We start from the raw sequence: 22,135 nt of genomic DNA on the forward strand, positions 1-22,135 counted from the left end.
GAACCTCTTCTACTGACCCTAGCGATAGCAGCGAGTGCACCTCCTGTATAAGGAGTTGCTCATGAGAGGCATCCCTGAAGAGGTGAGGGAAGGGGTATGGAAGGGCATGAGGGCACAGAATTGGATGGAGCACCCAGCAGTTGGAAGTGATACAGTACCATGCACAGTAGAAAGGGGATAGTTGGGACGAAAAGGTAAGGCGGGGTGGATCCAGACATTGCTCTGGTGGCCCATCCTCGACTGCACCTTCAAAAGGCTGGTTTGGCCCCTGAAGACGGCTTGGATTGTCCCAAGCCCTGGCCAGAGGGTTGACACAGCCTTCTCCTGCCGCTCCGATTTCTCCTTCTGGAGCCATCTTGGCGGTTCTGGTGACTGAACTGGAAGTGTCTCCACTGCGTTGAAGGCGTATAGAGTCCTAAGGACCTCAAGGTGACTCTGGAGTCTTTAAGGCTGTTAAGCCTTTTGTCAGTCTTTTCTGAGAAGAGAGTCTCACCCTCAAAATCCAGGTCCTGAATGGTTTGCTGTACCTCGTAGGGGAGACCAGAAACCATGAGCCCCTTCTCATAGCCACTCATGTGGCCATAACCCTGGTGACCACCTCTGCCCCGTCAAGCACTGACTGAAGGGACACCCTGGAGATGAGTCTCCCTTCATCAACCAATGCCAAAAACTTGGCACAGGAGTCCCAGGGGAGCAGCTCCCTGAATTTGGCCATCGCCGAGCAGGTGTTGTAGGAGTACCTGCTGACTATGGCCTGCTGATTGGATATGCAGAGCTGCAAGACCCCCAGTGGAGTAGACCTTTCTTCCATAAAGGTCAAGTCTTTTCACCTCCCGATTCTTCAGGGAGGGTCCCTGGAAGCCCTGACACTCACGTTGGTTGTCAGCATCAACCATAAGAGAGTCAGGTGTGGGATGAGTGTATAAATGCTCATAACCCTTGGACGGCATGAATTAGCGTCTTTCATTACGCTTAGCCATAGGGGGCAACGAGGCTGGGGTCTTCCACAGAGTTTTCGTGTCAGAGATGGTCTTTATGAGGGGCAGGGCAATACGTGCAGGTCCGGAGGGGTCAAGGATATCCACCATTGTATCTGTATCCTCCACTACCTCCTCCACCTGAATGACCAGGCAGTGGGCAACCCTCCACAGCAATTGCTGCAGAACCCTGTTGTCCTCCAGGGCTGGGGATGTCGCCGTGCCTGCCAATGCCTCATCTGGCGAGGACGAAGAAGAGACCCCCATAAGCGGTCGCTGCTCACTTCCTTCCGCCCCCAAAGGGTCCCATGGCACCTGGGTTTCCTAGCTCAGTGCCGACTTAGATGGTGTCGCACTCCTCAGTGTAGGGGCTGGATACACCAATGCGGGCACCACCAGTGCTGAAACTGCCATAAATGCCGATGTCGTTCTTAATGTCGGAATCGCCGCTGGTGCTGGTGCCGCCGGTAGCTCTGGGCCTGGTGCTGGCTGTGCCGGAGGCACCGAAATAGTAGTGCAGGGTTGTAATGGGCCTGTACCTGACCATGCTGGTGCTGGCGGGAGAAGAAATGAGGCCGAGGACACTGACGTCACCCTGGAATGAGACCCTTGGCTGCGACCTTGGCTTTGATGAAAAGCCCAGGGAGTCTAAAAGGGCCATTGCGCCGGGAGCTGCCATTGGGCAGGCCACTGTGCCGGGTGAGGGTGCCGGTCCCGAGTTGACATGGACTGTCTGCTCTGACTCCTCCGGGACCGATACGAGCCCAACTCCGACTCTGAGGTGTCTGAAAACGATGACCACAGAGGAGCGGTATTTCTAGGCATCGTGCTTTCACACTGAGGGATCAGGGATCGGCATGGCCGGGTGTCCTCTGGTGCTGGGGAGTGGTGCAGGGGGGTCAGAGATCGGGGGGCTATCATAGCAGGCTTTCCCCTTGAAGGAGTCCGGGAAGCTACTGGTGCCAGCGACTTATCCTGTCTGGGTGGAGAGAACAGTGCCATGAGGTGAAGCAGTTCTTGGGCCACCTCAAACGCCTCCAGTGTCAAAGTGAGGTGCAGCTCACGGCTTGGCCTCAGCTGCCCCTCTACGTGGGCAGGAGTTGGCATGACCGTCACAGGTGGAGCAGCACTAGTGTGGCTCAACTCAGATCTAACAGTGGCAGGCTCCCTAGGTCTAGAAGGGGGAGACTGACCCCTCTCTGACCTCTTCAAGTTTTGCGACACCGGTGATTGCAAACGGTGCCTGTGTGCAACATGTGAGCCGTGAGTGGAGCCAGGACAGTGTCGTGAGTCCTTATCCTTACCTGGCACTGGTGCCTGTGCTGACGATGCTGGAGTGCTCCACGCTGAGGAGGAGGTACTCGGCGCAGGGTCTGTCAACCCAGGGTCGGATGGGCGGCGTAGTGCTGCCTCCATCAACATAACCTTCAGGCACTGTTCTGTATCTTTTAAAGTCCTGGGCCAAAAGGTCTTACAAATGACACAGCGATCCTTCTGATGGCCCTCTCCTAAGCACCTTAGACACGAGGTGTGAGGATCGCTTCTGGGCATACACTTGCTGCAGGCTTCGCCAACTTTGAAGCCCGGAGACCCTGGCATGCCCTGGTGTCGGGAGAGTGTAGGAGGGGATTCCCCCCCAAAAGGAAACTTATCTAACACTAACGAACTACTAACTACTATCTTTAATGAACAATGGAGAACTAATGGAGAACAATATAAGAACAATGCTGAATGTGCTTGTTGAGACAAGAGCATAGGAAAGTTCCAGCTAACCGTCTCTGGTAGTAAGAAGGAACTGAGGGGATGGCGGGTTGGCAGGGCTCTATATTGAGCTCCATGAAGGCACAACTCCAGGGGGCATCCAGGCCAACCTGACGGATGCTGCTAGGGGGAAATCTTCCTGCTACCGTGCACATGTGCACACACACACACCTGATTGGAATTGACATGAATAAGCACTCAAAGAAGAACTATGAGTTCTGTAATTAGGGGGCAGAAGAGACCTTAATTTCCCTCATTAGACAATAAGAGCTTGCATTATTTAATCTAGGGTGACCAGACAGCAAATGTGAAAAATCGGGATGGGTGTGGTGGGTAATAGGAGCCTATATAAGAAAAAAACCCAAAATCGGGACAGTCTATATAAAATCAGGACATCTGGTCACCCTACATTATTCACATGTTGTAGTACTGACATTTTATAGTGCTTTTATGCTGCTTGATTGAAGAGTCTGAATTCTTTGAGAGAGGGAAAGTCATTATGGATTACATACATGCTGACAGGCCATCTTGCATTCAGGTGATCTTTTCCATTACTTAGGTTGATAGTCCTCTTCACAGTGAGAAGTGCAAGGTTCTCATATTACATGAAGGCATTCTGGGTTACATATGTTTATGGTTCAGATTAGTTTTGGTGGGTGTAATTTTGCAACCACTGTGGTGCAGGAGAGGAAAGATCCATTGTTCTTTTCTATAGCAGTGGATGTGCTTTAGTTCATGGTTGCTAAGATTCCTTCCTTCAGATACTTGAAACAACAAAATTCACCTAAAATATCACATTCAGTTCTGAGCATCTGAACTAGAAGTATATTGACAAAATGGAGCAAGCTCAGAACACAGGAAGAAAAGTTATCAATGGGCTGAAGACCAACTTACCTGGGAAATGTTATAAGAGCTTAATATCTATAAGTTATACTTTATATAAGTTATATATAATATGTCTATGTTAGAGCTTAGGTAAACAATAACAAAGTGGTTATCATGATAGCAGTCTACAATATTTGACAGATGTACAAAGATGTACTTGAAAGATGTACACAGCGATAAGTGAAAGCAATAGTTTAGGGTGGTACAATGTGGTAGGAGTAATGGGATACAATTAAGAAAGGAAAATTTAGGTGCGATAGACTGAAAAACTACCTGGCAATATATTATACTAGTCTATGGCAGGGATTCTCAACCTTTTTCTTTCTGAATCCCAACATGCTATAAAAACTCCAGGGCCCAGCGGGGTGCAGGGGACTTGGGGCTCCATCTGTTTGGTGCGGGGAGTGGCCTTGGGCATAGGCATAGTTTGACTTCTATTTGGGGGGGGGGCAGGGCCCAGCGGGGCTCAGGCCAGCTCTGCACAGAGTGGCCGAGGGAGGGAACACCACCTCCACCCCCTGACTCATCTCAGCTGGCCACCCAGGCTGTCTGAGTTGGGGCGGGGCGGGGGGGGGAGCGCAACCAAAAATTATAACTCAAAGTGGGGGCAGGGCTCAGCTCAAAAATTTGAAAACCACTCAGGGTGCAGGCGGGGGGTAGCTAGGGGCTGTGTGCAGGCAGGGAGTAGCTCAGGGTGCAGGGATGGAGTAGCTAGGGGCTGTGTGCAGGTGAGGTGTAGCTCAGGGTGCAGGCAAGGGATAGCTGGGGTTGTGCAGTGGGAGGTGTTGCTCAGGGTGCAGGAAGGGGGTAGCTAAGGGCTGTGTGCAGGTGGGGTGTAGCTCAGGATGCTGGGAGGGGGTAGCTAGGGGCTGTGTGCAGGCAGGGAGTAGCTCAGGGTGCAGACAAAATTGAAGAAAGAGAGAGCAGAAAACAATACAGCATTGTATCTTACTCCATGATTAATGGACCTCTGAGACAGAGATCTGACTTTTGATAGGAAGCATTAAAAAGTCAGAGTTCTAACACTGATGGATAGAATCTGAGGCAATTAAGATTGTGCTCTCCCTATCCAATTTTATTTTCCTAAGTAAGTGAGGTACTGGAGGGAGCAGTATATAGTAGGATGTCAGTGCTGCACAGGGAGAATACATCAACAGCCCAAACGCAGCTGAAAAACCCTGGTAGATCAGCATATTTTACTGTACCAATCATGTCCGTCGTAGGCATGTTCTGCGGAGTGTGGCTGGGCTGGAATACCCCAGTCTAGAAACCGCTCCGGTAGACCCTGTGTGTGACTGAGTCACTTCGCCTATAAGTTGAGGACTCCGGGTATATGTTTTGCTTTGATGCAAGATAAATTCTGCTGCTCTTAATCTAACTGGACTGAGCCTTCTTTAGTCAAGGATTTGGTCGTTAGTCCTTGCTTGCTGTACTGTCAGAATGAACTAAAACTGGCTTTCCTCGGCTATGACCCTGAAGCTTTACAAGGATCTTAAGGCTGAGAATTGGAGGCAGTTGATATATGATCTCTTCATTTGTCCAGGCCAGGGATCCTGGGCTGATCAGTGCTAAACTGTGCTACCTCAGAAGAGAGCAAAGCCCTTGCAGGGACACTCTCTTAAGGACTAGCTGGGGGGTCTATTACTAGGCTAGAGGAATCCCCAGCTTTCTTCAGAGTCCTCCCCTGAAGACCCATTCCCTGGCTGGCAGAGACCAAGCTGAAGGGAAAGAAAGAAAGTGGCAAAAAAAAAAAAACCTGATTAAAAGAGCATTCACAGAGAACAAGAGAAAGAGATCTGCTGAGGAAACCTCTGCCTCTGAGCACAGCACTAGAAACCTGGGACATAATCTCAGTGCAGCTCAGTAGGTGCTGAGAGGCAGAAATCTGTGGGGAACAGATACCTCTTGCCTCCCTCTGAAACCTGGAAACAGGAGAAACCCGCAGTTCCATACCTCAGGAAGCAGCAGATTTCCATGACAAAGAACCATCAAGACTGAACTTGATAAGTTTACGAAAAAGATGGTATGATGAGACTGCCTACAATGGCCTGTGACCCATCTGCAACTGCTAGTAGCAAATATCGCCAGTGACCAGAGATAGGACACTAGATGTGGAGAGCTGAGTTACTACAGAGAATTGTTTCCCAGGTGTCTGGCTCGTGGGTCTTGCCAACATGCTCATGGTACAACTGATCACCATATTTGGGGCAGGAAAGGAATTTCCCCCCAGGTCAGATTTGCAGAGACCCTGGGGTTTTGGGCGGGGGGGGAGATTTGGGTTGGGTTTTTTTGTTTTTGTTTTTTTTGCCTTCCTCTGCAGCATGGGGCCTGGGTCACTTACAGGTTTAAACTAGAGTAAATGGTGGATTCTCTGTAACTTGATGTCTTTAAATCATGGTTTGAGGACTCCAGTAACTCAGCCAGAGATAGGGTGACCAGATGTCCCAATTTTATAGAGACAGTCAGATATTTGGGTAGCTCAGTGGTTTGAGCATTGGCCTGCTAAACCCAGGGTTGTGAGTTCAATCCTTGAGGGGGCCATTTAGAGGTCTGGGGCAAAAATCTGTCTGGGAATTGGTCCTGCTTTGAGCAGGGGGTTGGACTAGATGACCTCCTGAGGTCCCTTCCAACCCTGACATTCTATGAGTTTAATGTTATATAGGTGCCTATTACCCCTCACCCTCGTTCCGATTATTCATACTTGCTGTCTGGTCATCCTAGCCAGAGGTTATTGGTTTATTACAAGAGCGGGTGGGTGAGATTCTATGACCTGCAGGAAGTCAGACAAGATGATTGCAATTGTCTCTTCTGGCCTTAAAGTCTATGAGTCTATGTATCTATCTCTTTAGTTAATTGAGCACACTTAACATGGAAATCAGTGGACATAAACATGGAACTACATGCCATTGTTATAGTCACCTTTAAGAGTAGAGGCTCATTTAATGATCTCTTCAGTATCTTGGTAAATGAGAAAGCAAAACTCCTGCCTAGCACTGTAAATACTTTTTATTGTAACCCTATGCCTACCTAGTCCTGTGCATAAAAACAGAATACAGAAAATTAGGTGAATGAGATTCTTTAAAGCTTCTTGGACAAACTGTTTGGTCTGATTGGGAGTGGTGGGAGAGTTGTAGACAGGAGGGATGTCAGAGGAACTCTCCCTCTCCCTGCCTTCATTAGAAGGCGCACAAAAACCCACTTCTCCTCATGGGCAGTCCAATAAGGAGAATGAGCATAAGCAGTGCAATGTGAACAGCACTGCATCTTGTCTGTTGGAACCCCTAGCTGGTGAGGGCAATGGACAGGCTAAGCACAAGGTTAGAATGGAGAAGTTCAGGGAAAGTAAAATTTGGCATGAAGGAATTGAGAAGGACTGCACTTGAACTGGATGCCAAAATATGCTGTATCTTGACTGGATGCATTACCTGAGTGAGGAAATGAAGGGAGCCATGAGATGAAAAATACTATTTTTACATATTTTGCTTTAACATGAATTTGTAATTTTAAAACCTACCCTTTAAATTTTGTTTATGATCTATCATAAGCTACTTTTAAAAAAAAATATCAACCAAAGAAAATAAACCCTCTGTTCACCTTCTAATTTCCTATGAGACAGCATACTTTTACCTTTCGCTTTTTTCGAGGGGGTGGTGGAGATCTCTTAACTGCATTTCTTCTTTTTAGCAGAGGAGATTTTGGTAGCACGGGAGTGCTTTCATCAGCGTCATCATCTTCAGATTGCTCTACCTCTTCTACAAATTCCCCTATCTCACCATGGCTATCAAGACCTCTCCTGAGAACAGTTTCTTCAAGTGTTCCAACTTTTTTATTTTTTACCAATATTTTGAATTTTAATGCCTGTGGAAACAGTAGAAAGCATCATAATGCATTTAATAATACATTTTCATATAAAAAAACTGCAACGCCTATTCTCAAAATGTATTTTATAGATGTAATTTGTTTTAGAATTATGGGTGCTGGTGGGGTGATGTTCACAAACGAGCACTCTAGAGTAATGGACAACCAAATATCTTACCAACCAAATTATCTTTCATGACAATGTAAGTTTTAGAGAACAAAAAAAACTGAGCATAACAGACTACTCCATACAATAAGGAGAAGAAAGGTAAAAATACAAATGAAGTTTGCCATCATGCAAAACACACCAGTGCTGGAACAATGAGCAAGAGTGTTGTAAGAAGAGAAGTGGGTATTCAGCACCCATCTACCAAAAGAATGTGATTGCCACATAGCAAGGGCAAGCAAGAAATTGTTGCTCCATATTGGTGCTAGGTACAAGTCAGTGAGAATGTATTGGCTGAATGCCAATGGCAGCACAATAGGTGTGTACGCATATATGTGAACATAGATGATATTGTTTATTAAGCTTCACTTTGTTTTTTATAAATACAAATGCACACACATATGAGAACAATGCTTGTTTTGATATCTGACTACACCTATGGAAGTGGTTCTAGCTAAGGAAGGCAGGAATTTTGGTGCCCTATTTGCATAGTACACTGCTGCCCTGTATACCAAGCTATGATCCTACCATTACTTATTTTCATATGTGTATAAGCACAGCAGGACCTTTTTTTTTTATCCTATATCTTCAATAAAGTTAACTTAATAGAGCTCAGAGTCTTGATACTTAAAGCTCACCAAATCTGCGGATATCTGCTTTATATCTGCAGACCATGTTGTGGATCACGAATCGGATGCTGATACAAATTTAGGGATCTATTGGTACCTAAGGAAAGTGTCATTTTTTAAAGTATACAGTACCTAAAAAATTGATAGCTTTATTATTTCTGACAGAAAAAAATAGACAAAATTTCAAATTACAGAATTTATACAGATATACAAAACGTACACAGTCAAGTTTCCAATGATAACCATTATCAGACAGCAAAAATGGTATTACTGAACTATTACTTTGTAAGCAGAATGACATTCATTTCTAGGTAAATGGCAGCATCTTACTTGATCAGCATGCCAAACTATAAAATGTAAACTATCAAAAGTCTTTACACGTCTTAGTGGTTGTTATACATTTCCCTTGTTGCCTTACTAAAACCACTGTACAGAGTTAAAAAGAATTAATTTTGATAAAAGAGTATCTATTAGTGGGTCTGAAGAGTAATTCTGCAGTTAAAAACAGGCAACTATTTCATATAATAATAAAGAGTGTTGTAGAACCATGTTACAAGCAGGTTTCTTTTAAGTAAATAAGTAATATATAAACAAAATGAGAAGGCTGTAGCACCACATCTTCAGACAACCATGAACCAGAACATTTACATAAATTTGTATTAAATGAAAAATGGAATTTTGGCAAGGGCACTAGGGTTATCCCAAGGCCCCTTTCTTTAGATTTTGCTTCTTTTCCCAGTAAATGTTCATTAGCTGAGTGAAGAATGCAGTATTATGTTGCTAATATGATCACAGATTACATAATAAATACAAAGTACTTATGAAATTAAATTTCGGGACAGATTTTCCAAAGCCCTGGCATCCACAACTGGACCCAGAGTTTCCAAATAACTTGGCTCCCATTTATGCCCTGAAGTTAACTCCTCTGATTTTCAAAAGTGCTTAGCACCCAGAGGCTCCCACTGAGTACAGAAATCACAAGCCATCCCATCCAAAATACAAATCCTCTCCAGCAGGCAGTCTTCAGAGGGGAATATTGCAGCTCATTGGTCATGTGGCAAACAAGAAAAGAAGAAGTGATACTGCTAAGCACTGAGAATGGGGTGAAGTTCAAAGATAACCTAGGCATGGCCCAACACCTAAACAAATACTTTCCCTCAGTTTTTAATAAGGGTAAAGAGGAGCTTAGTGGTAGTGGCAGGGTGGTTAATGGAAATGAGGATATGGAAGTAGTAATTACCACATCCAAAGTAGAAGTCAAACAGTTCAATTGGACTAAATTGGGGGACCTGTATAGTCTCCATCCAAGAATATTAAAGGAACTGGCATATGAAATTGCAAGCCCAATAGCAAAGATTTTGAATTAATCTGTAAAGTGAAGGGTAGTACATGTGACTGGAGAATTGCTAATATAGTACCTATTTTTAAGAAAGGGAAAAAATGTGATCTGGGAACCTACAGTCTTGTAATTTGACCTCAATTCTCTGCAAGGACTTAGATCTAATTTTGAAAGAGAAAATAGTAGTTAAGGACATAGACGTAAATGGTAATTGGGATAAAATACAACGTGGTTTTACAAAAGGTAAATCATACCAAACCAAACTGATTGCTTTCTTTGAGAAGATAACAGATTTGTTTTAGACAAGGAATTGCAATCTAATCTACCCGGATTTCGGTAAGGCATTTAATACAGTTCCACATGGGAAATTATTGGAGAAAATGGGGATTAATATGAGAATTGAAAGTTGGATAAGGAACTAGTTAAAGGGGAGACTACAATGGGTCACACTGAAAGGTGAACTGTAAGGCTGGAGGGCAGTTACAGTGGAGTTCCTCAGAGATTGGTCTTGGGATCTTCTGTCAGGTGTATTTGATCTTGAGAATATGAAAAATGAGTGCTAAGACCTTTCTGCTTCCATTCCCTATCAATGTGGCAGCATGCTTTGGTCCTCTATTTACTACAGTGAGCGGTATTACAGAAATGTGTTTAACGACAAATCTTTCTCACAAGTATTCCTCAGGTCCTGCATTAGGCATTTGAAGGATGATAAACGGAAAGCTTATAATGAGGGCAGAAGTTCTCTAGTCTTACTAAGAATGTCGAAAAGGTCAAAGAGGTGACCGGTTTGGGAAGCACACTACACTAGATTTCTACTGACTGTAGTAGATTGGGCTTCTGTGCAGTCAAGAGTAGTAGTGGACTAATAAACTGGACTAACTGCAGTAGACTGTAGTAGTGGACTTCTACTGTGCAAATGGTGAGTAGTGCTTAAATTGTTCCCTTTTTAGGTTAAAAGATTCACCAAAGATGCAACAAGAACATATATTCTTCTCTGAGAACCTTACCAATGAAGTCTAAGATTTCTATTGAAACAAAAAACCAAACAAACCAACAACAAAAACCAAAAGGGAGATCCTGTTTATTCAGGGTAGACATGAAATATGCTCTGCACTGAGTTTATAGAGGTAGTGGCCACACATAATCCTTAACTTCCAATTTCCTCATCACAGTGGCAGCCTTATTTAAACATAATTGGTTTGTTTATTTTCTCACATCAGCACCACAGAGCCTAATCTTCATTTAAGGCCATGTCTACATTAGTGAGCTCACAGCGGCAGAGCTGCACCAATGAAGATGCGCTGCTATAAGATGGCCCATGTAGTCGCTCTCCTGTCGACATAATAAAGCCACCTCAACAAGCAACTCTATGTCAGCGGGAGAAGCTTATGTCATTCAGGGGGGGTATTTTCACACCCCTGAATGACATAAGTAGTAGTGTAGACATGTCTTTAGAGACGATAATGTCCATATAATCTCTACAGTAAAATGGTCATCTTATAACAGTCATTATCTTTATCTCTGTATATAGTGAATTGATACAGAGAAACAGGATTTAGTTAACCCCTTAGACCATGAGAGTGACATAATTACATCACATGTTTCACATGAAGTAGCAAAGAATTCAGGGTTTATATTAATATATTGATTAATTATTATATTAATATATTAATAAAGGTCTGGGAAGGTTGTGAAAACATATAAATACTTACACATTACATAACAGATAATTGAATTTACCTGTGATTCAAATAGTGTATTATTAAGATACCCATTAAGAAATACAAAGTGTGCATAAAAAGAAACATCATTTACACAAACTGTAGCATTTATGGTAGCAAATATTAGAGTTATAATTAAGGTGGAAACAGGCATTCCATTCTAAATTCGAACTTTCAGTTGCTGACACTCTCCTTTTCAACAGGGGTATTTTGTTTGTAGGATCGAATTGTCAGAGTGCAAGGGGAAGAGATAGCACATTCTTAATGTTTACCACCCATGCTCTAGCGTTGCTGATATTTCTGCAGAGTTCTGAATTTTTTACCATATATTAGTATTTCTAGATATTTTAAAACAGTTGTATACACTTTTGGTCATCTGTTTGTTCAAATGTTTATAAAGGGGTTTTCACTTCATAGATCCAAAAGGGAATTGTCATGCTTGTATTTATTGATATTGTATTAATTTACTGCACCTTGTATATAACTTTGCTTTAACTAGAAAAAATGAACCCAAACTTAAACGTTGGTGTTGCGACTAGCAGCTTCATAATAACAGAGGGTCATATTGTGCCATCACATTTTAAGCAGAAGGCAATTGGAGGTTTCTTTATAGACTGATGGCACAATATGGCCCAGAATGAAAAAGCTCTTTTCCATAGGCACACGTAGTCTGAAATACCTTGTTAAGATGATAGTTTCATCTTATCAAAGAGAAATGATGACATTCATGTTGGTTTCAGATAGAATTACAGAAGGTCTCTCTGGTCAAAAAGAGATTTTGGTACAGTATTTTGCAAGATCACCACAAACTAATAAAACCAGAATCATCAATTGCAAAAGATATGATGTTTTAAATCTAAGGAACAACAAATACAAAGAAGTGGCAAAAATGGAGTACTGTATAAGTAGCTTGAGTACTCTATTTAGATTATCCTTACATAAATACTTTCTGTGCAGACCTTCAGTTTCATGTTTGAAACTACACAATAAGATTATCTACTATGTTTTAAACATTTTAAAAGTATAAAATTTACAGCAATAATGATACAGGCTGTGAAATAGAGATACCAATACTAATTTAGAAATCCTTGGTCAATAAAAATATATTTAAAGCCACACTTTTCTACCAGGATATGTGCCATTAATGTTTGTTTCTCTGCACATTAAACAAAAAGCCAGTTGACACTTTTCTACAGTTTACTCCATAATACTTAGCATTCATCAACATAAGATTATTTGCCACCCAACAAAATTCTTGCCTATTATGTGCTGGAGGGATTTTGAGACTAGCACTAATTTAAATCTCTCAACACAATAGATTTAAATAAGTAAATCAGCAAAAATAGCACCTATGGTAAAATGTACTTTAATTCAGGTGACGTTGAGCCCAAAGTATGATGCAAGCCAGAACAACTAAAGTACCACAAGACTCAGCACAAAGTCCCAGGCACATTGGCAAAGATAAGAAACTGCCTTCCCGATTGTCACAGGTTCAGAAAGATCAAAAGTCAGATCACAGAAAGATGGAAGACAAATCCTAGAGCTGTAAAAGAGGACTGAGAGGAGGGGGAGGAGGAATGTGAATACTTCTTTGGTTTTGAAAATCTTCTTGCATATCCATAGATTTTTAAATTATCCCTCCCCAGGACCATTTGCTCTCTCCCAGCACCTGCCTCTGCCATTTCCCAGGTCTTCCTTTGCTCCAGAATTACTGGAATGGGATAGCCTAGTCTTACAGGGCCAGCATCCCTGATTACACTGATATTTTAAAAAGGGCCATTCCTGCACCATAATTCTAATGTTTTTATTTGTTTTTATTTATGATGAATTTTATGAAGGGGTACCTTAACTGTTCCCATATGTTGCAATTTCCCAGAAGAAGCTTTTTCTTCACCTTTAATCAATATTGACGTGATCAAAGTGATGCTTGAATTAGAAAATTTCCATTTTTAAATGGCATTATTAATTTGGATTTTGAGGGCTTTATTTTCTTTTTTCCAAGTACCTATGTTTGCTCACTCTCCAGACCTTTTACTTTTCTCTGTTTCCTAACAATTTGGGAAATGTGAAGGAAAGGAGTTAGGGTCAATTAATCTCTGAGGGGGGAGTGGGGAAAGCTTACTATTTCTTTAAAGGCCTTGGACTAGAAGCCTTGTGGTGTAGGGGAGGACAAGGCTCCCTTTCCATCCCATACAATCAATCAATAAACCAATCAAGAGACACCTTCGGAAGGGAAGACTGGCATAAAAGTTTCCCTGTTCTCACTGTGAAATGGAAAATAAATAGAGAGGGTCTGTTTGCCAGTGGACTGGCAACCCTCTTATTACCCAGGGTTTTCAGAACCCAAAGTAGTGGTAACTTAACTGTTTCTCTCCAGGCCGTGTCAGGGATAAATCAACGGGGGCCTAGCTCCTCTGTCTAATAAATGATTGGCACAAACAAGTGTGTTTATACCTAAAACCACTTTTTTTATTAGGTCTTAAGCACACACATACATATATCTGTATCAGTAGGATTAGAGCAATCCAAACATTTATATTTACCTAATGTCTGAAATGGTTTTGAGGAATCAGCAACCAGCCTTCCGGGGGCCCCTCTTCTGTCCAGCTGCTGGGGAGTTTAGGTTCCAGATCCTTGCCCCCCAAAAAAGCTTCTTTGGACTGCTCCAAAGCACATTTTCTAACTAAACTCTATAGATTTTCTCTGGACAAAGCACATAACTCATAATAGCCCCTAATAGGCTAACAATTTCCCTAGCAACAGCCAATAACAATTCATTATTCTCCTTATCAGCAAAGCAGCTTCAGCGAAATAAGTTACAAACACAGACAACCAGAATCAAGGTCAGTTTTCCACATTTCCCCTCATTCTCATGAATCTGTCCTTTCACTTTATCTACCCCAGTCAGTAGAACTGCAGCTTGCAGTTGTTTTTGTTCTATCTGCCTAAGCAAGGCCAAATTATTCCTGTGTGGTGTCCTCGCTTCCAGCTTATGGCAGCCTAAGTGCACAAGATGGCTGCGAGTTATGTTAAATCCAGTTCTCTTACAACACCCTCCTCCTTCCCAAAGGAAAAGGGGTGATGCAGCATGTCCCTTCCAGACTGGGAAGAGGGATGGAAAACCACTACCCAACCCCATTCAGGAAACACTGGAAGGAAGGACTTTTGCTATTAAGGTTTTGTGTTTGAGATCACTTTATTCTGAAAGATGTTTGTGGTCAGTTCAACTGGAGCTGGACCAGGAAAATGTTAAGAGATTGATGAGAAAGAAAGGGAAAGTGTGACTCAGGGCAGTAACCTTGTCACAATCCGCAGATTTGCATAATAATAGGGGGAAATGGTTAAGATCTCCATGTCTTTTGGCTAATGTCTTTGTTAGAATGCACAGGAGATAAGCTATTGGAGGTTTTTTAAGGCGATTATATCAGACATATTCTCAATGGTACCATTTTTAATTGTACTTATGTACCAAATGGAACTGGAGAGAGAGAGAGAGACTTATTTTAATCAAAGCTCTTGGAAAATAGTGCCATGACTTTTATCTTGTTTTTATCATAGTTTTACTAGATTTCAAGGAGGAAAGGACACACATATGAATATACTGGAAACATTCTTTGTAAATTTACTTTTACTGCATTTGTAGAGTTTAAAAAAAATTGAAAATAAGCCTACTGTGAATATTCCTAGTTCTAGCTTTTGTTTTCCTACTGTGAGGTTGGTCAGCAGTGGCAAACTCATTCTTGAGTTGCTGCTGCCATGGTAACAGGCAGTGGCTATGCTCCTTCTTCTCCTCACTCTATGCCCGACATTCAAGTCCCAATCTCAGATAGATACTAGGAAAGATGAATTGCCTTTCTTTCTGGGTCAATGAAATAAAGCTGAGTACTGTTGCAATATGGTTGTTATATGATATTGTAGCCAAAAACATCTTACCATCTCCTTAAATGCCAAATATACTAAGGGTTTTTTGGGCGGAAGTGAGGGGAGGGAGTAAGAACAGATTACAGTAGTAGCCAGCAGTAGAGAGTTGTTGAAATAGATGAACATTCCCTAATACTACTCTCTAGGCCATCTCCAGGAGGAGAAGAATAGAGCCAATCTAATATTACTCAGTCTGCCCTTACTAGGGTCTGTAAAGATGTCAATAACAACTATTGCCTGCTGAGTGATCTACATAAAATCAGCATGGATGCTTAATATTTCCATCACTAAAATGTTACCATCAACTATTACGTCTTCATACCATACGCTGATCTAAAATCAAAATGACAGGGATCAAAAAAGAGTGATCTCCAGATATTAGCAGAGGTATTTCTATATAATCTTTCCATTACTGTTTCCCCAAAAAGGATGTTAAAGTCAGGGCAATGATCAACAAGATTACCACAGTTTAAGAGACATTTTCTTGAGCCAGGGACTAGTCATTGCGCCTTGAAAAGCTCCTGGCACCCTGCCCTCTCAATATGAGCAGATGGGAATAATGTTTCTAATAAAAACTGAAGTGTCATTCTAGTGTCTGTGTAAATTAAATAAGACATAAAACATTACACGCTTTTTTCATTCTCTCTTTTCCAAATTGAATCACAATCATTGTTTTGCCAATTCATAAACAGTTGTTCTTCTGTATCAATAACACCAAAGAGAAACATATGTAATAGAAGAGAGCTCTACCACTCAAGAGCCTGCTGTTAACTTTGCTTTGGGTCTGTATACTGAATTTTGAACATTGGAACTCTCTTCATCAACCATGAAATCAAGCCCCACATAGTGGGGTGAGGCAGGCTAACTAGTCAGTCTAACCACAATGGTGGGGCCTAAACAGTGTTTGGGAAGGGCCTCAAAGTCTTATTTTTCTATTTATATGCTCAAAAATAAGAAAATGCAAATGCAGTCTTCTTCTAAATTTCCTGCATGCTTGCTTAAACTCCAACTGAGGTCTTTCCCATGCAACTAGCATGCTGCAATGTGTCATCCTAGGGTGTGGAGTGAGGTGGAGGAAGCAGCAGTAGGCTGCCTCAGTGTCTTGATGGTAGGAAGGTAAAGATGACAAAATGAGGGAGGGTGGGGGTCAAAGGTTTCATGGGCACTACTGTGGAAGTATTTGGAAGCAGAGGAAGACTACGTAAACCATTCCAGGACACTATGCCCAAACAATCCCCAACACTCCAGATTTCCATTCTCCTCACCAATAACTGCCCCTCTTATGTTCATCCAATCACTGAAACATAGTAAAGTAAGGCTATTGTAATTTACATACAGTAACTCTTCACTTAACGTTGTCCTGGTTAACATTGTTTCATTGTTACGTTGCTGATCAATTAGGGAACATGCTCATTTAAAGTTGCGCAATGCTCCCTTATAACGTCATTTGGCAGCCGCCTGCTTTGTCCACTCTTGCAGAAAGAGCAGCCCGTTGGAGCTAGCTGGTGGGGGCTTGGAACCCCCCTATCAGCTCCCCTAAGTTCCCTGTGCTACAGCCGCCCAGCAGGCTATTGCCAGGCAATACAGGTGTCCCTCCCCCCACTGCTGTGTGCTGCTCCTGCCCTCTGCCTTGGAGCTGCTTACAGGAGCCTGCTGCTTGCTGTGCAGGGGCAGGGAAGAGGGGGCTAATGTCAGGATGTCTCCCTCCTCCCATTCCTGCCCCCTACTCCTTTACCCCATCTCCACAGAGCAGGGGGGGAACAACAGGGCTCAGTAGGGAGGGAGCTTGCTAGCAGCAGCTGCTGTCTCAACTTGCTGATCTACTTAAAAAGGCAGTGTACTCAGAGTGGGGTCAGTGTACTTAAAGGGGCAATGCGCACGTCTCTCTCTCTCTCTTTTTCACACACACACACACACACACACACACACACACATGCACACGGTGTGTGTCTCTATCTCTTTCTGTCATGCTGTCTCCCCTCCCTCCATTCGTGCTGCCTTGTAGAGTGTGAGGCTACATTAACAACATGTTAACCCTTGAGGGCTCAGCCGAGTGCTAGTTCATCATTTAGCAATAAGGCATTCTCTGGGAAATATCCCACCCTCTTCCAGCCTCTGACTTCACCACCTCAACCAAGCTTCACAATCATCATAGCTGTGAACAGTATTAAATTGTTTGTTTAAAACTTATACTGTGTATATGTGTATATGTGTAGATAGATAGATAGATAGATAGATAGATAGATAGATAGATAGATAGATAGATAGATAGATAGATAGATACTTTTGTCTGGTGAAAAAAAATATCCCTGGAACCTAACCCTGCCCCGTTTATATCAATTCCTATAGGGAAATTGGATTCGCTTAACATCGTTTTGCTTAAATTAGCATATTTCAGGAACATAACTACAACGTTAACCAAGGAGTTACTGTATTTTTATATTTTAGTATTTCATTAATAGTTGATGTAAATGAATAGTGTCTCTAGCACACACGGAAGTGGGGACCCAGCTCATATAGTTTGACAGAAATAGACACAATGATAAAAAGTATGAGAAACACTGGAATAAGGCACTGTTTTTAATCAATATCTAGAAAAGAATTTGAGAAACTACACAATATGTGAAGTGCTAACAGAGGAAGCTAACACTTTAGATTAAATAAATACATATTGATGTATTGACCCTGCTGATTATAAAAAAGAAATCTTAAGACCCTGTAACCTGATCAAACTAAACCATGATAACTGTTTCCTTGCAAACATTATTCTTCTTGCCAGTTTTCTCTTTGTTTCGCAAAATATTAAATGAAAAAGACAAGTTTACATATTAATATAGATGGGTTATACAGAGTATTTACAAGAAAGGGGATGGAACTCAAAGCATCCCATGCATACAGTATGTAAACAGAACTATAAGGATAACTACATTAACACATTTTTTATTAATTTAACAGTTAATATTTCTAAACTGTACTAGTAACTGAAAAGTATTCTGAAGGGAAAGGAGTGAGTACCCATTTGATGGTGGGGGGAATCTATAGCAAACATTTCAAACTTAATTGTCAAGTATATTGGACAGAACTCATCATCAATAGAAGTCCAATGACTGCCACTAAGCCATTTCGAGGATGATTTTTTTCCCCACTGTGTTTAGTCCAGTATTCATATCAAAGCAGTTATTACCAATTTTAATTATCCCTACATTTTAAACAATTCATTTAAAATAAATATTTTATACCTTAGAAAATGGAAGACTGTAATGTTTGAAGAAGAGTACCTTTGCTCAAATCATCCAGATTAACTACTCTGATCCAAATTTTCTCTTTTACTATGATCACCCTCTAAGCTATAACAGCTGGCTATGGATTCCTAAAGATCAGACATCAGGTGAGAGCTGGAATAATGGAACAGAGCTCTGCTCCAATCCACCAGCTAGTTCCCCAAAACACCTAGAAATGGGGGTGGGTAAGCAGTCGGTATAGGAACCAGCTACATTGCTTTACCCCAGTTGAGGTAATTCAAAATTGAGGGGTTGTGGTCAGATCACATCCCCAACTGGAGCTAAGAATCTGGCCCACTTACATTATACTGCATTTATAAAGCATGTTGGAGTCTGGATAAGTAGTTTCAAAGCCTTAAAGAGTATGATTCAATGTCTATTGAAGCCAATGGAAAGGCTTTTGAACAGGCCTAAAAATGCAGTTTATTATTCAGCAGATTTGCTCCCTGTCCACATTCAGAGACATAGCTAATGAGTTTAGTGACAAAATAACTTTTTACTGCTTTTTACACGTTAAGTCCACTGAACCAACCCAGCTAAATGATAATGAGCTGATTTTAGTCCTATTTGTTCACCATCATCAGAATTATTTACTATGTTCCATCTGTGTGAACCAATTACAGCCATTGGAATTGCTCAGGTGTCATTGAGGACAGAAGTTGAAGACAATGGGATTACAAAGGAGAAACTTGGAGCCTAATTTAACATGAAATTTTTTTACTACTTTAATGATGGACAGAAAAGAAAGAACTCAGGTTGACTCTTAAATCAAAGGTTGAGTCTGCAAATTCTAGCATTTGGGGGGGTGGAATCTTTTTATTTGGAAACTGAGATAGTTGATAAGGAAACATTTGAGAAAATAAATGTGGAACCCCATAATGTCATATTTAGAGAGTAGCTTTATAGAGTTGAAAAAGAAAGAAAACTCCCTACAACACACAGTAATCAGTCTATGGAGGGCACTCAGTATAGACTTCTTTATTTTACAGGCCCTTTAATTGATTCCATTTTTGCTGTAGAGGACATAGAATTCTTAGACACCACCAAGATTGATAAATGTAGCTTGTACATTGAGAGACTCTGAGGCAGCCCAGATCATCCAATGTGAATTGTGCTTGCTTTCTCTGGCATGATTTTTCAAAGGCTCAAAATCAAATGCAGACAAGACTAGTATGATGGTAGGCCTGCAGCAAATACTAATGTCAAATCTATACACATTTTGGCTTATTTATTAATTTTTTTACATTTATTGAATAAATACCTACCATAACATTGTTTATAAAAGCATATGTAATATCTATGTCCTTTCTTTTCGGAAAACCTTTGCAAACTATTTTGCAACCAAAAATTGCTTTCTTTGTGGCCATTTTTTTTTATCCCTTAGGACAATGATTCTCAACCTTTTCAGGTAGGTGACCCACTATTTAAAGTAAAAAGTAAAAAAAATTACACCACACGCTTACATTTCCTATAAAAATAAGAGTAAAAAACATAAATTATAAGACTATGTAATTTATTTGTGCATTTGTGTTTCAAGAGATTCACAGATAATACTTGATCTCAAATAGCAAGGGTGTGCAGGGAGTAGAGGAGCAAGAATTTCTTTGCTTGAGAGCACAATAAAATTTTCCATGGCTTGTGACCCTCCCCCCGTGTTGTGTTTTGTGACCCACCCTAGGTGTCACAATACATCAGTTAACAAACATTGCCTTAGGTCAAGCACACTGAGAATGGTTTTGTGGTTAAGGCACTGGGCTCAGAGTCAAGAGGGATTCAATTCCTGGCTATAGCACAGATTTCTTGTATAAATTTGGACAAATCACTTAATCTCTCTGTGCATATAGTCCCAATCTGTAAAATGGGCATAATAATACTCCCTTTCTCTCATTGTCTGTCTTGTCTATTTAGATTGTAAACTCTTCAGGGAAGGGACTGTTTCTTACTATGGGCCAGATTGTCAAACCCTTACTCATATTGAATTGTAACTTACTTAACAAGAAGTCTCATTGATTTCAGAGGAAATACTCATGATATATCAATGTGAGTATGGGCTTCACAATCTGGCCCTATGTGTTTTATACAGCGCCTAGCACAATAGGGCCTTGATCTTGGCTGGCGCCTCTAGGTGCTTCCATACTACAAGTAATGATAATAATGCAGCACATTACAGCAGCTGCCTGCCATGTCCGAATTTTTAAAATAAATTGTTAACAACAAGTTTTAACTATCTATATTTGCATATAAAATAAAAGATTGAATGTGTTCAAAGCCTAAGGAAAATGCTAAATCATGACTTTATGAATTGGAAGATCCAAGACTTTGCAAAATACTGGATTATTATGCTTTTTCATCTATACATTTCAAGTTGTTATATGAAACACCATTTTCTTACCATGGGCATATCAACCTGCATGATTTGGTTTTTATTTATTTTATTTTTTATTATTTCTATGATGCGTAATTTATTCTGTTTTACCATCTGAAGCACAAAGATGTTTTAAACACTAAATGCGACAGTTTCATAAATGCTTCAGGGGATTATCACAACTACTACAGGAAACTATAAGTTTTTCTTATCTTTCACAGAGAGAAAATTAACATTGTTACCTCAGGGGAAGGTAGATCTGTAGGAAATGTATCACCAATTATTGTAGTAAGAAGTTTGTCACCTAGAATAGTTTCTAAATAGTCTGCCATTACTTCCTGTTGCTTAGGGCTGCAGTGATTCTCCAAAGACAGTACAAGAGGATAGTCAGATACCTAAAAATACAATTTCAAGGCCATAATAATTAATAATTAAAAAACAGAACTATTAGATGCACAATATATCTTACAAAAAAAGCATATGGGTATTTGTGTTTTCATTAATTTTAAAATATTCAAAATAGTATTATTAGTTATTCCAGATTAATAACACAGCATCATTGAGCTCAATAATATTTGTGGAAGAGGAAAAGTAAAACTGGAACCTAGAAGAGTAATTTTCAAGTTCAAAGTTAATATCAGAAACAAAATCCAGAAACATAAGGGCTATTAGAAACAGGGATAGCTTTAAATGTAGACATAAACAGAGGAAAGACTATGACAAGGGAAACCAAATAAAAATCAGTTAACCTGGTCACAGTACTTTATCAGGGAAATCTTGAATGGCTATGCTCTGATCTTGAAAAACGGGGCATATTAAAGTTTATTTCTCCAGTGGTTAGTAGAGGACAACCCAGTTTACCAGAGTTGTAATATATGCCTATTAATGTTGGGTGTGGAGCAAGAAAAGAGAAAAGAGCTATTAAATCAGCTAAGAAACTAAAAGATGGTAGCAAGAAACAGTTTTCACCACACATATAATGGCAAAGAAATTCAGCCAAATATATTTGGAGCTGTCAAGACAACAACACAATGGTACTGCCTGTCGCCACCACAGAGCTTCTCAACAGATTAAAATATTGAGAAGCAAATAGTGATGATGTGAACCAGAAAAACAACAACAAAAATATACCCAAGAAATATACTAAAGCATGGAAAATTATTTAGGTTAAATTCAGCAGAGGTTTTAAAAGCTGCTGACATCTAAAAACTTAAACATTTAGACAACAATTT

The 22,135-nt window shown here is 40.9% G+C and overlaps 1 protein-coding gene across 1 annotated transcript in view; it reads right to left on the reverse strand.

Annotated features, from left to right (window-relative positions):
* PLCZ1 (phospholipase C zeta 1) overlaps positions 1-22,135 on the reverse strand; it is a 132,125-nt gene that overhangs the window by 60,367 nt on the left and 49,623 nt on the right. The window contains exons 6-7 of the mRNA XM_065567977.1: positions 21,146-21,298; positions 7,251-7,481 (exon numbers count right to left, since the gene is read on the reverse strand). Coding sequence (XP_065424049.1) covers positions 7,251-7,481; positions 21,146-21,298 — 384 coding nt within the window. The remainder of the gene's footprint in view (positions 1-7,250; positions 7,482-21,145; positions 21,299-22,135) is intronic.

This window comes from Chrysemys picta, chromosome 1 (assembly GCF_011386835.1).
Source record: "Chrysemys picta bellii isolate R12L10 chromosome 1, ASM1138683v2, whole genome shotgun sequence".
NCBI classification, from domain to species: Eukaryota; Metazoa; Chordata; order Testudines; family Emydidae; genus Chrysemys; species Chrysemys picta.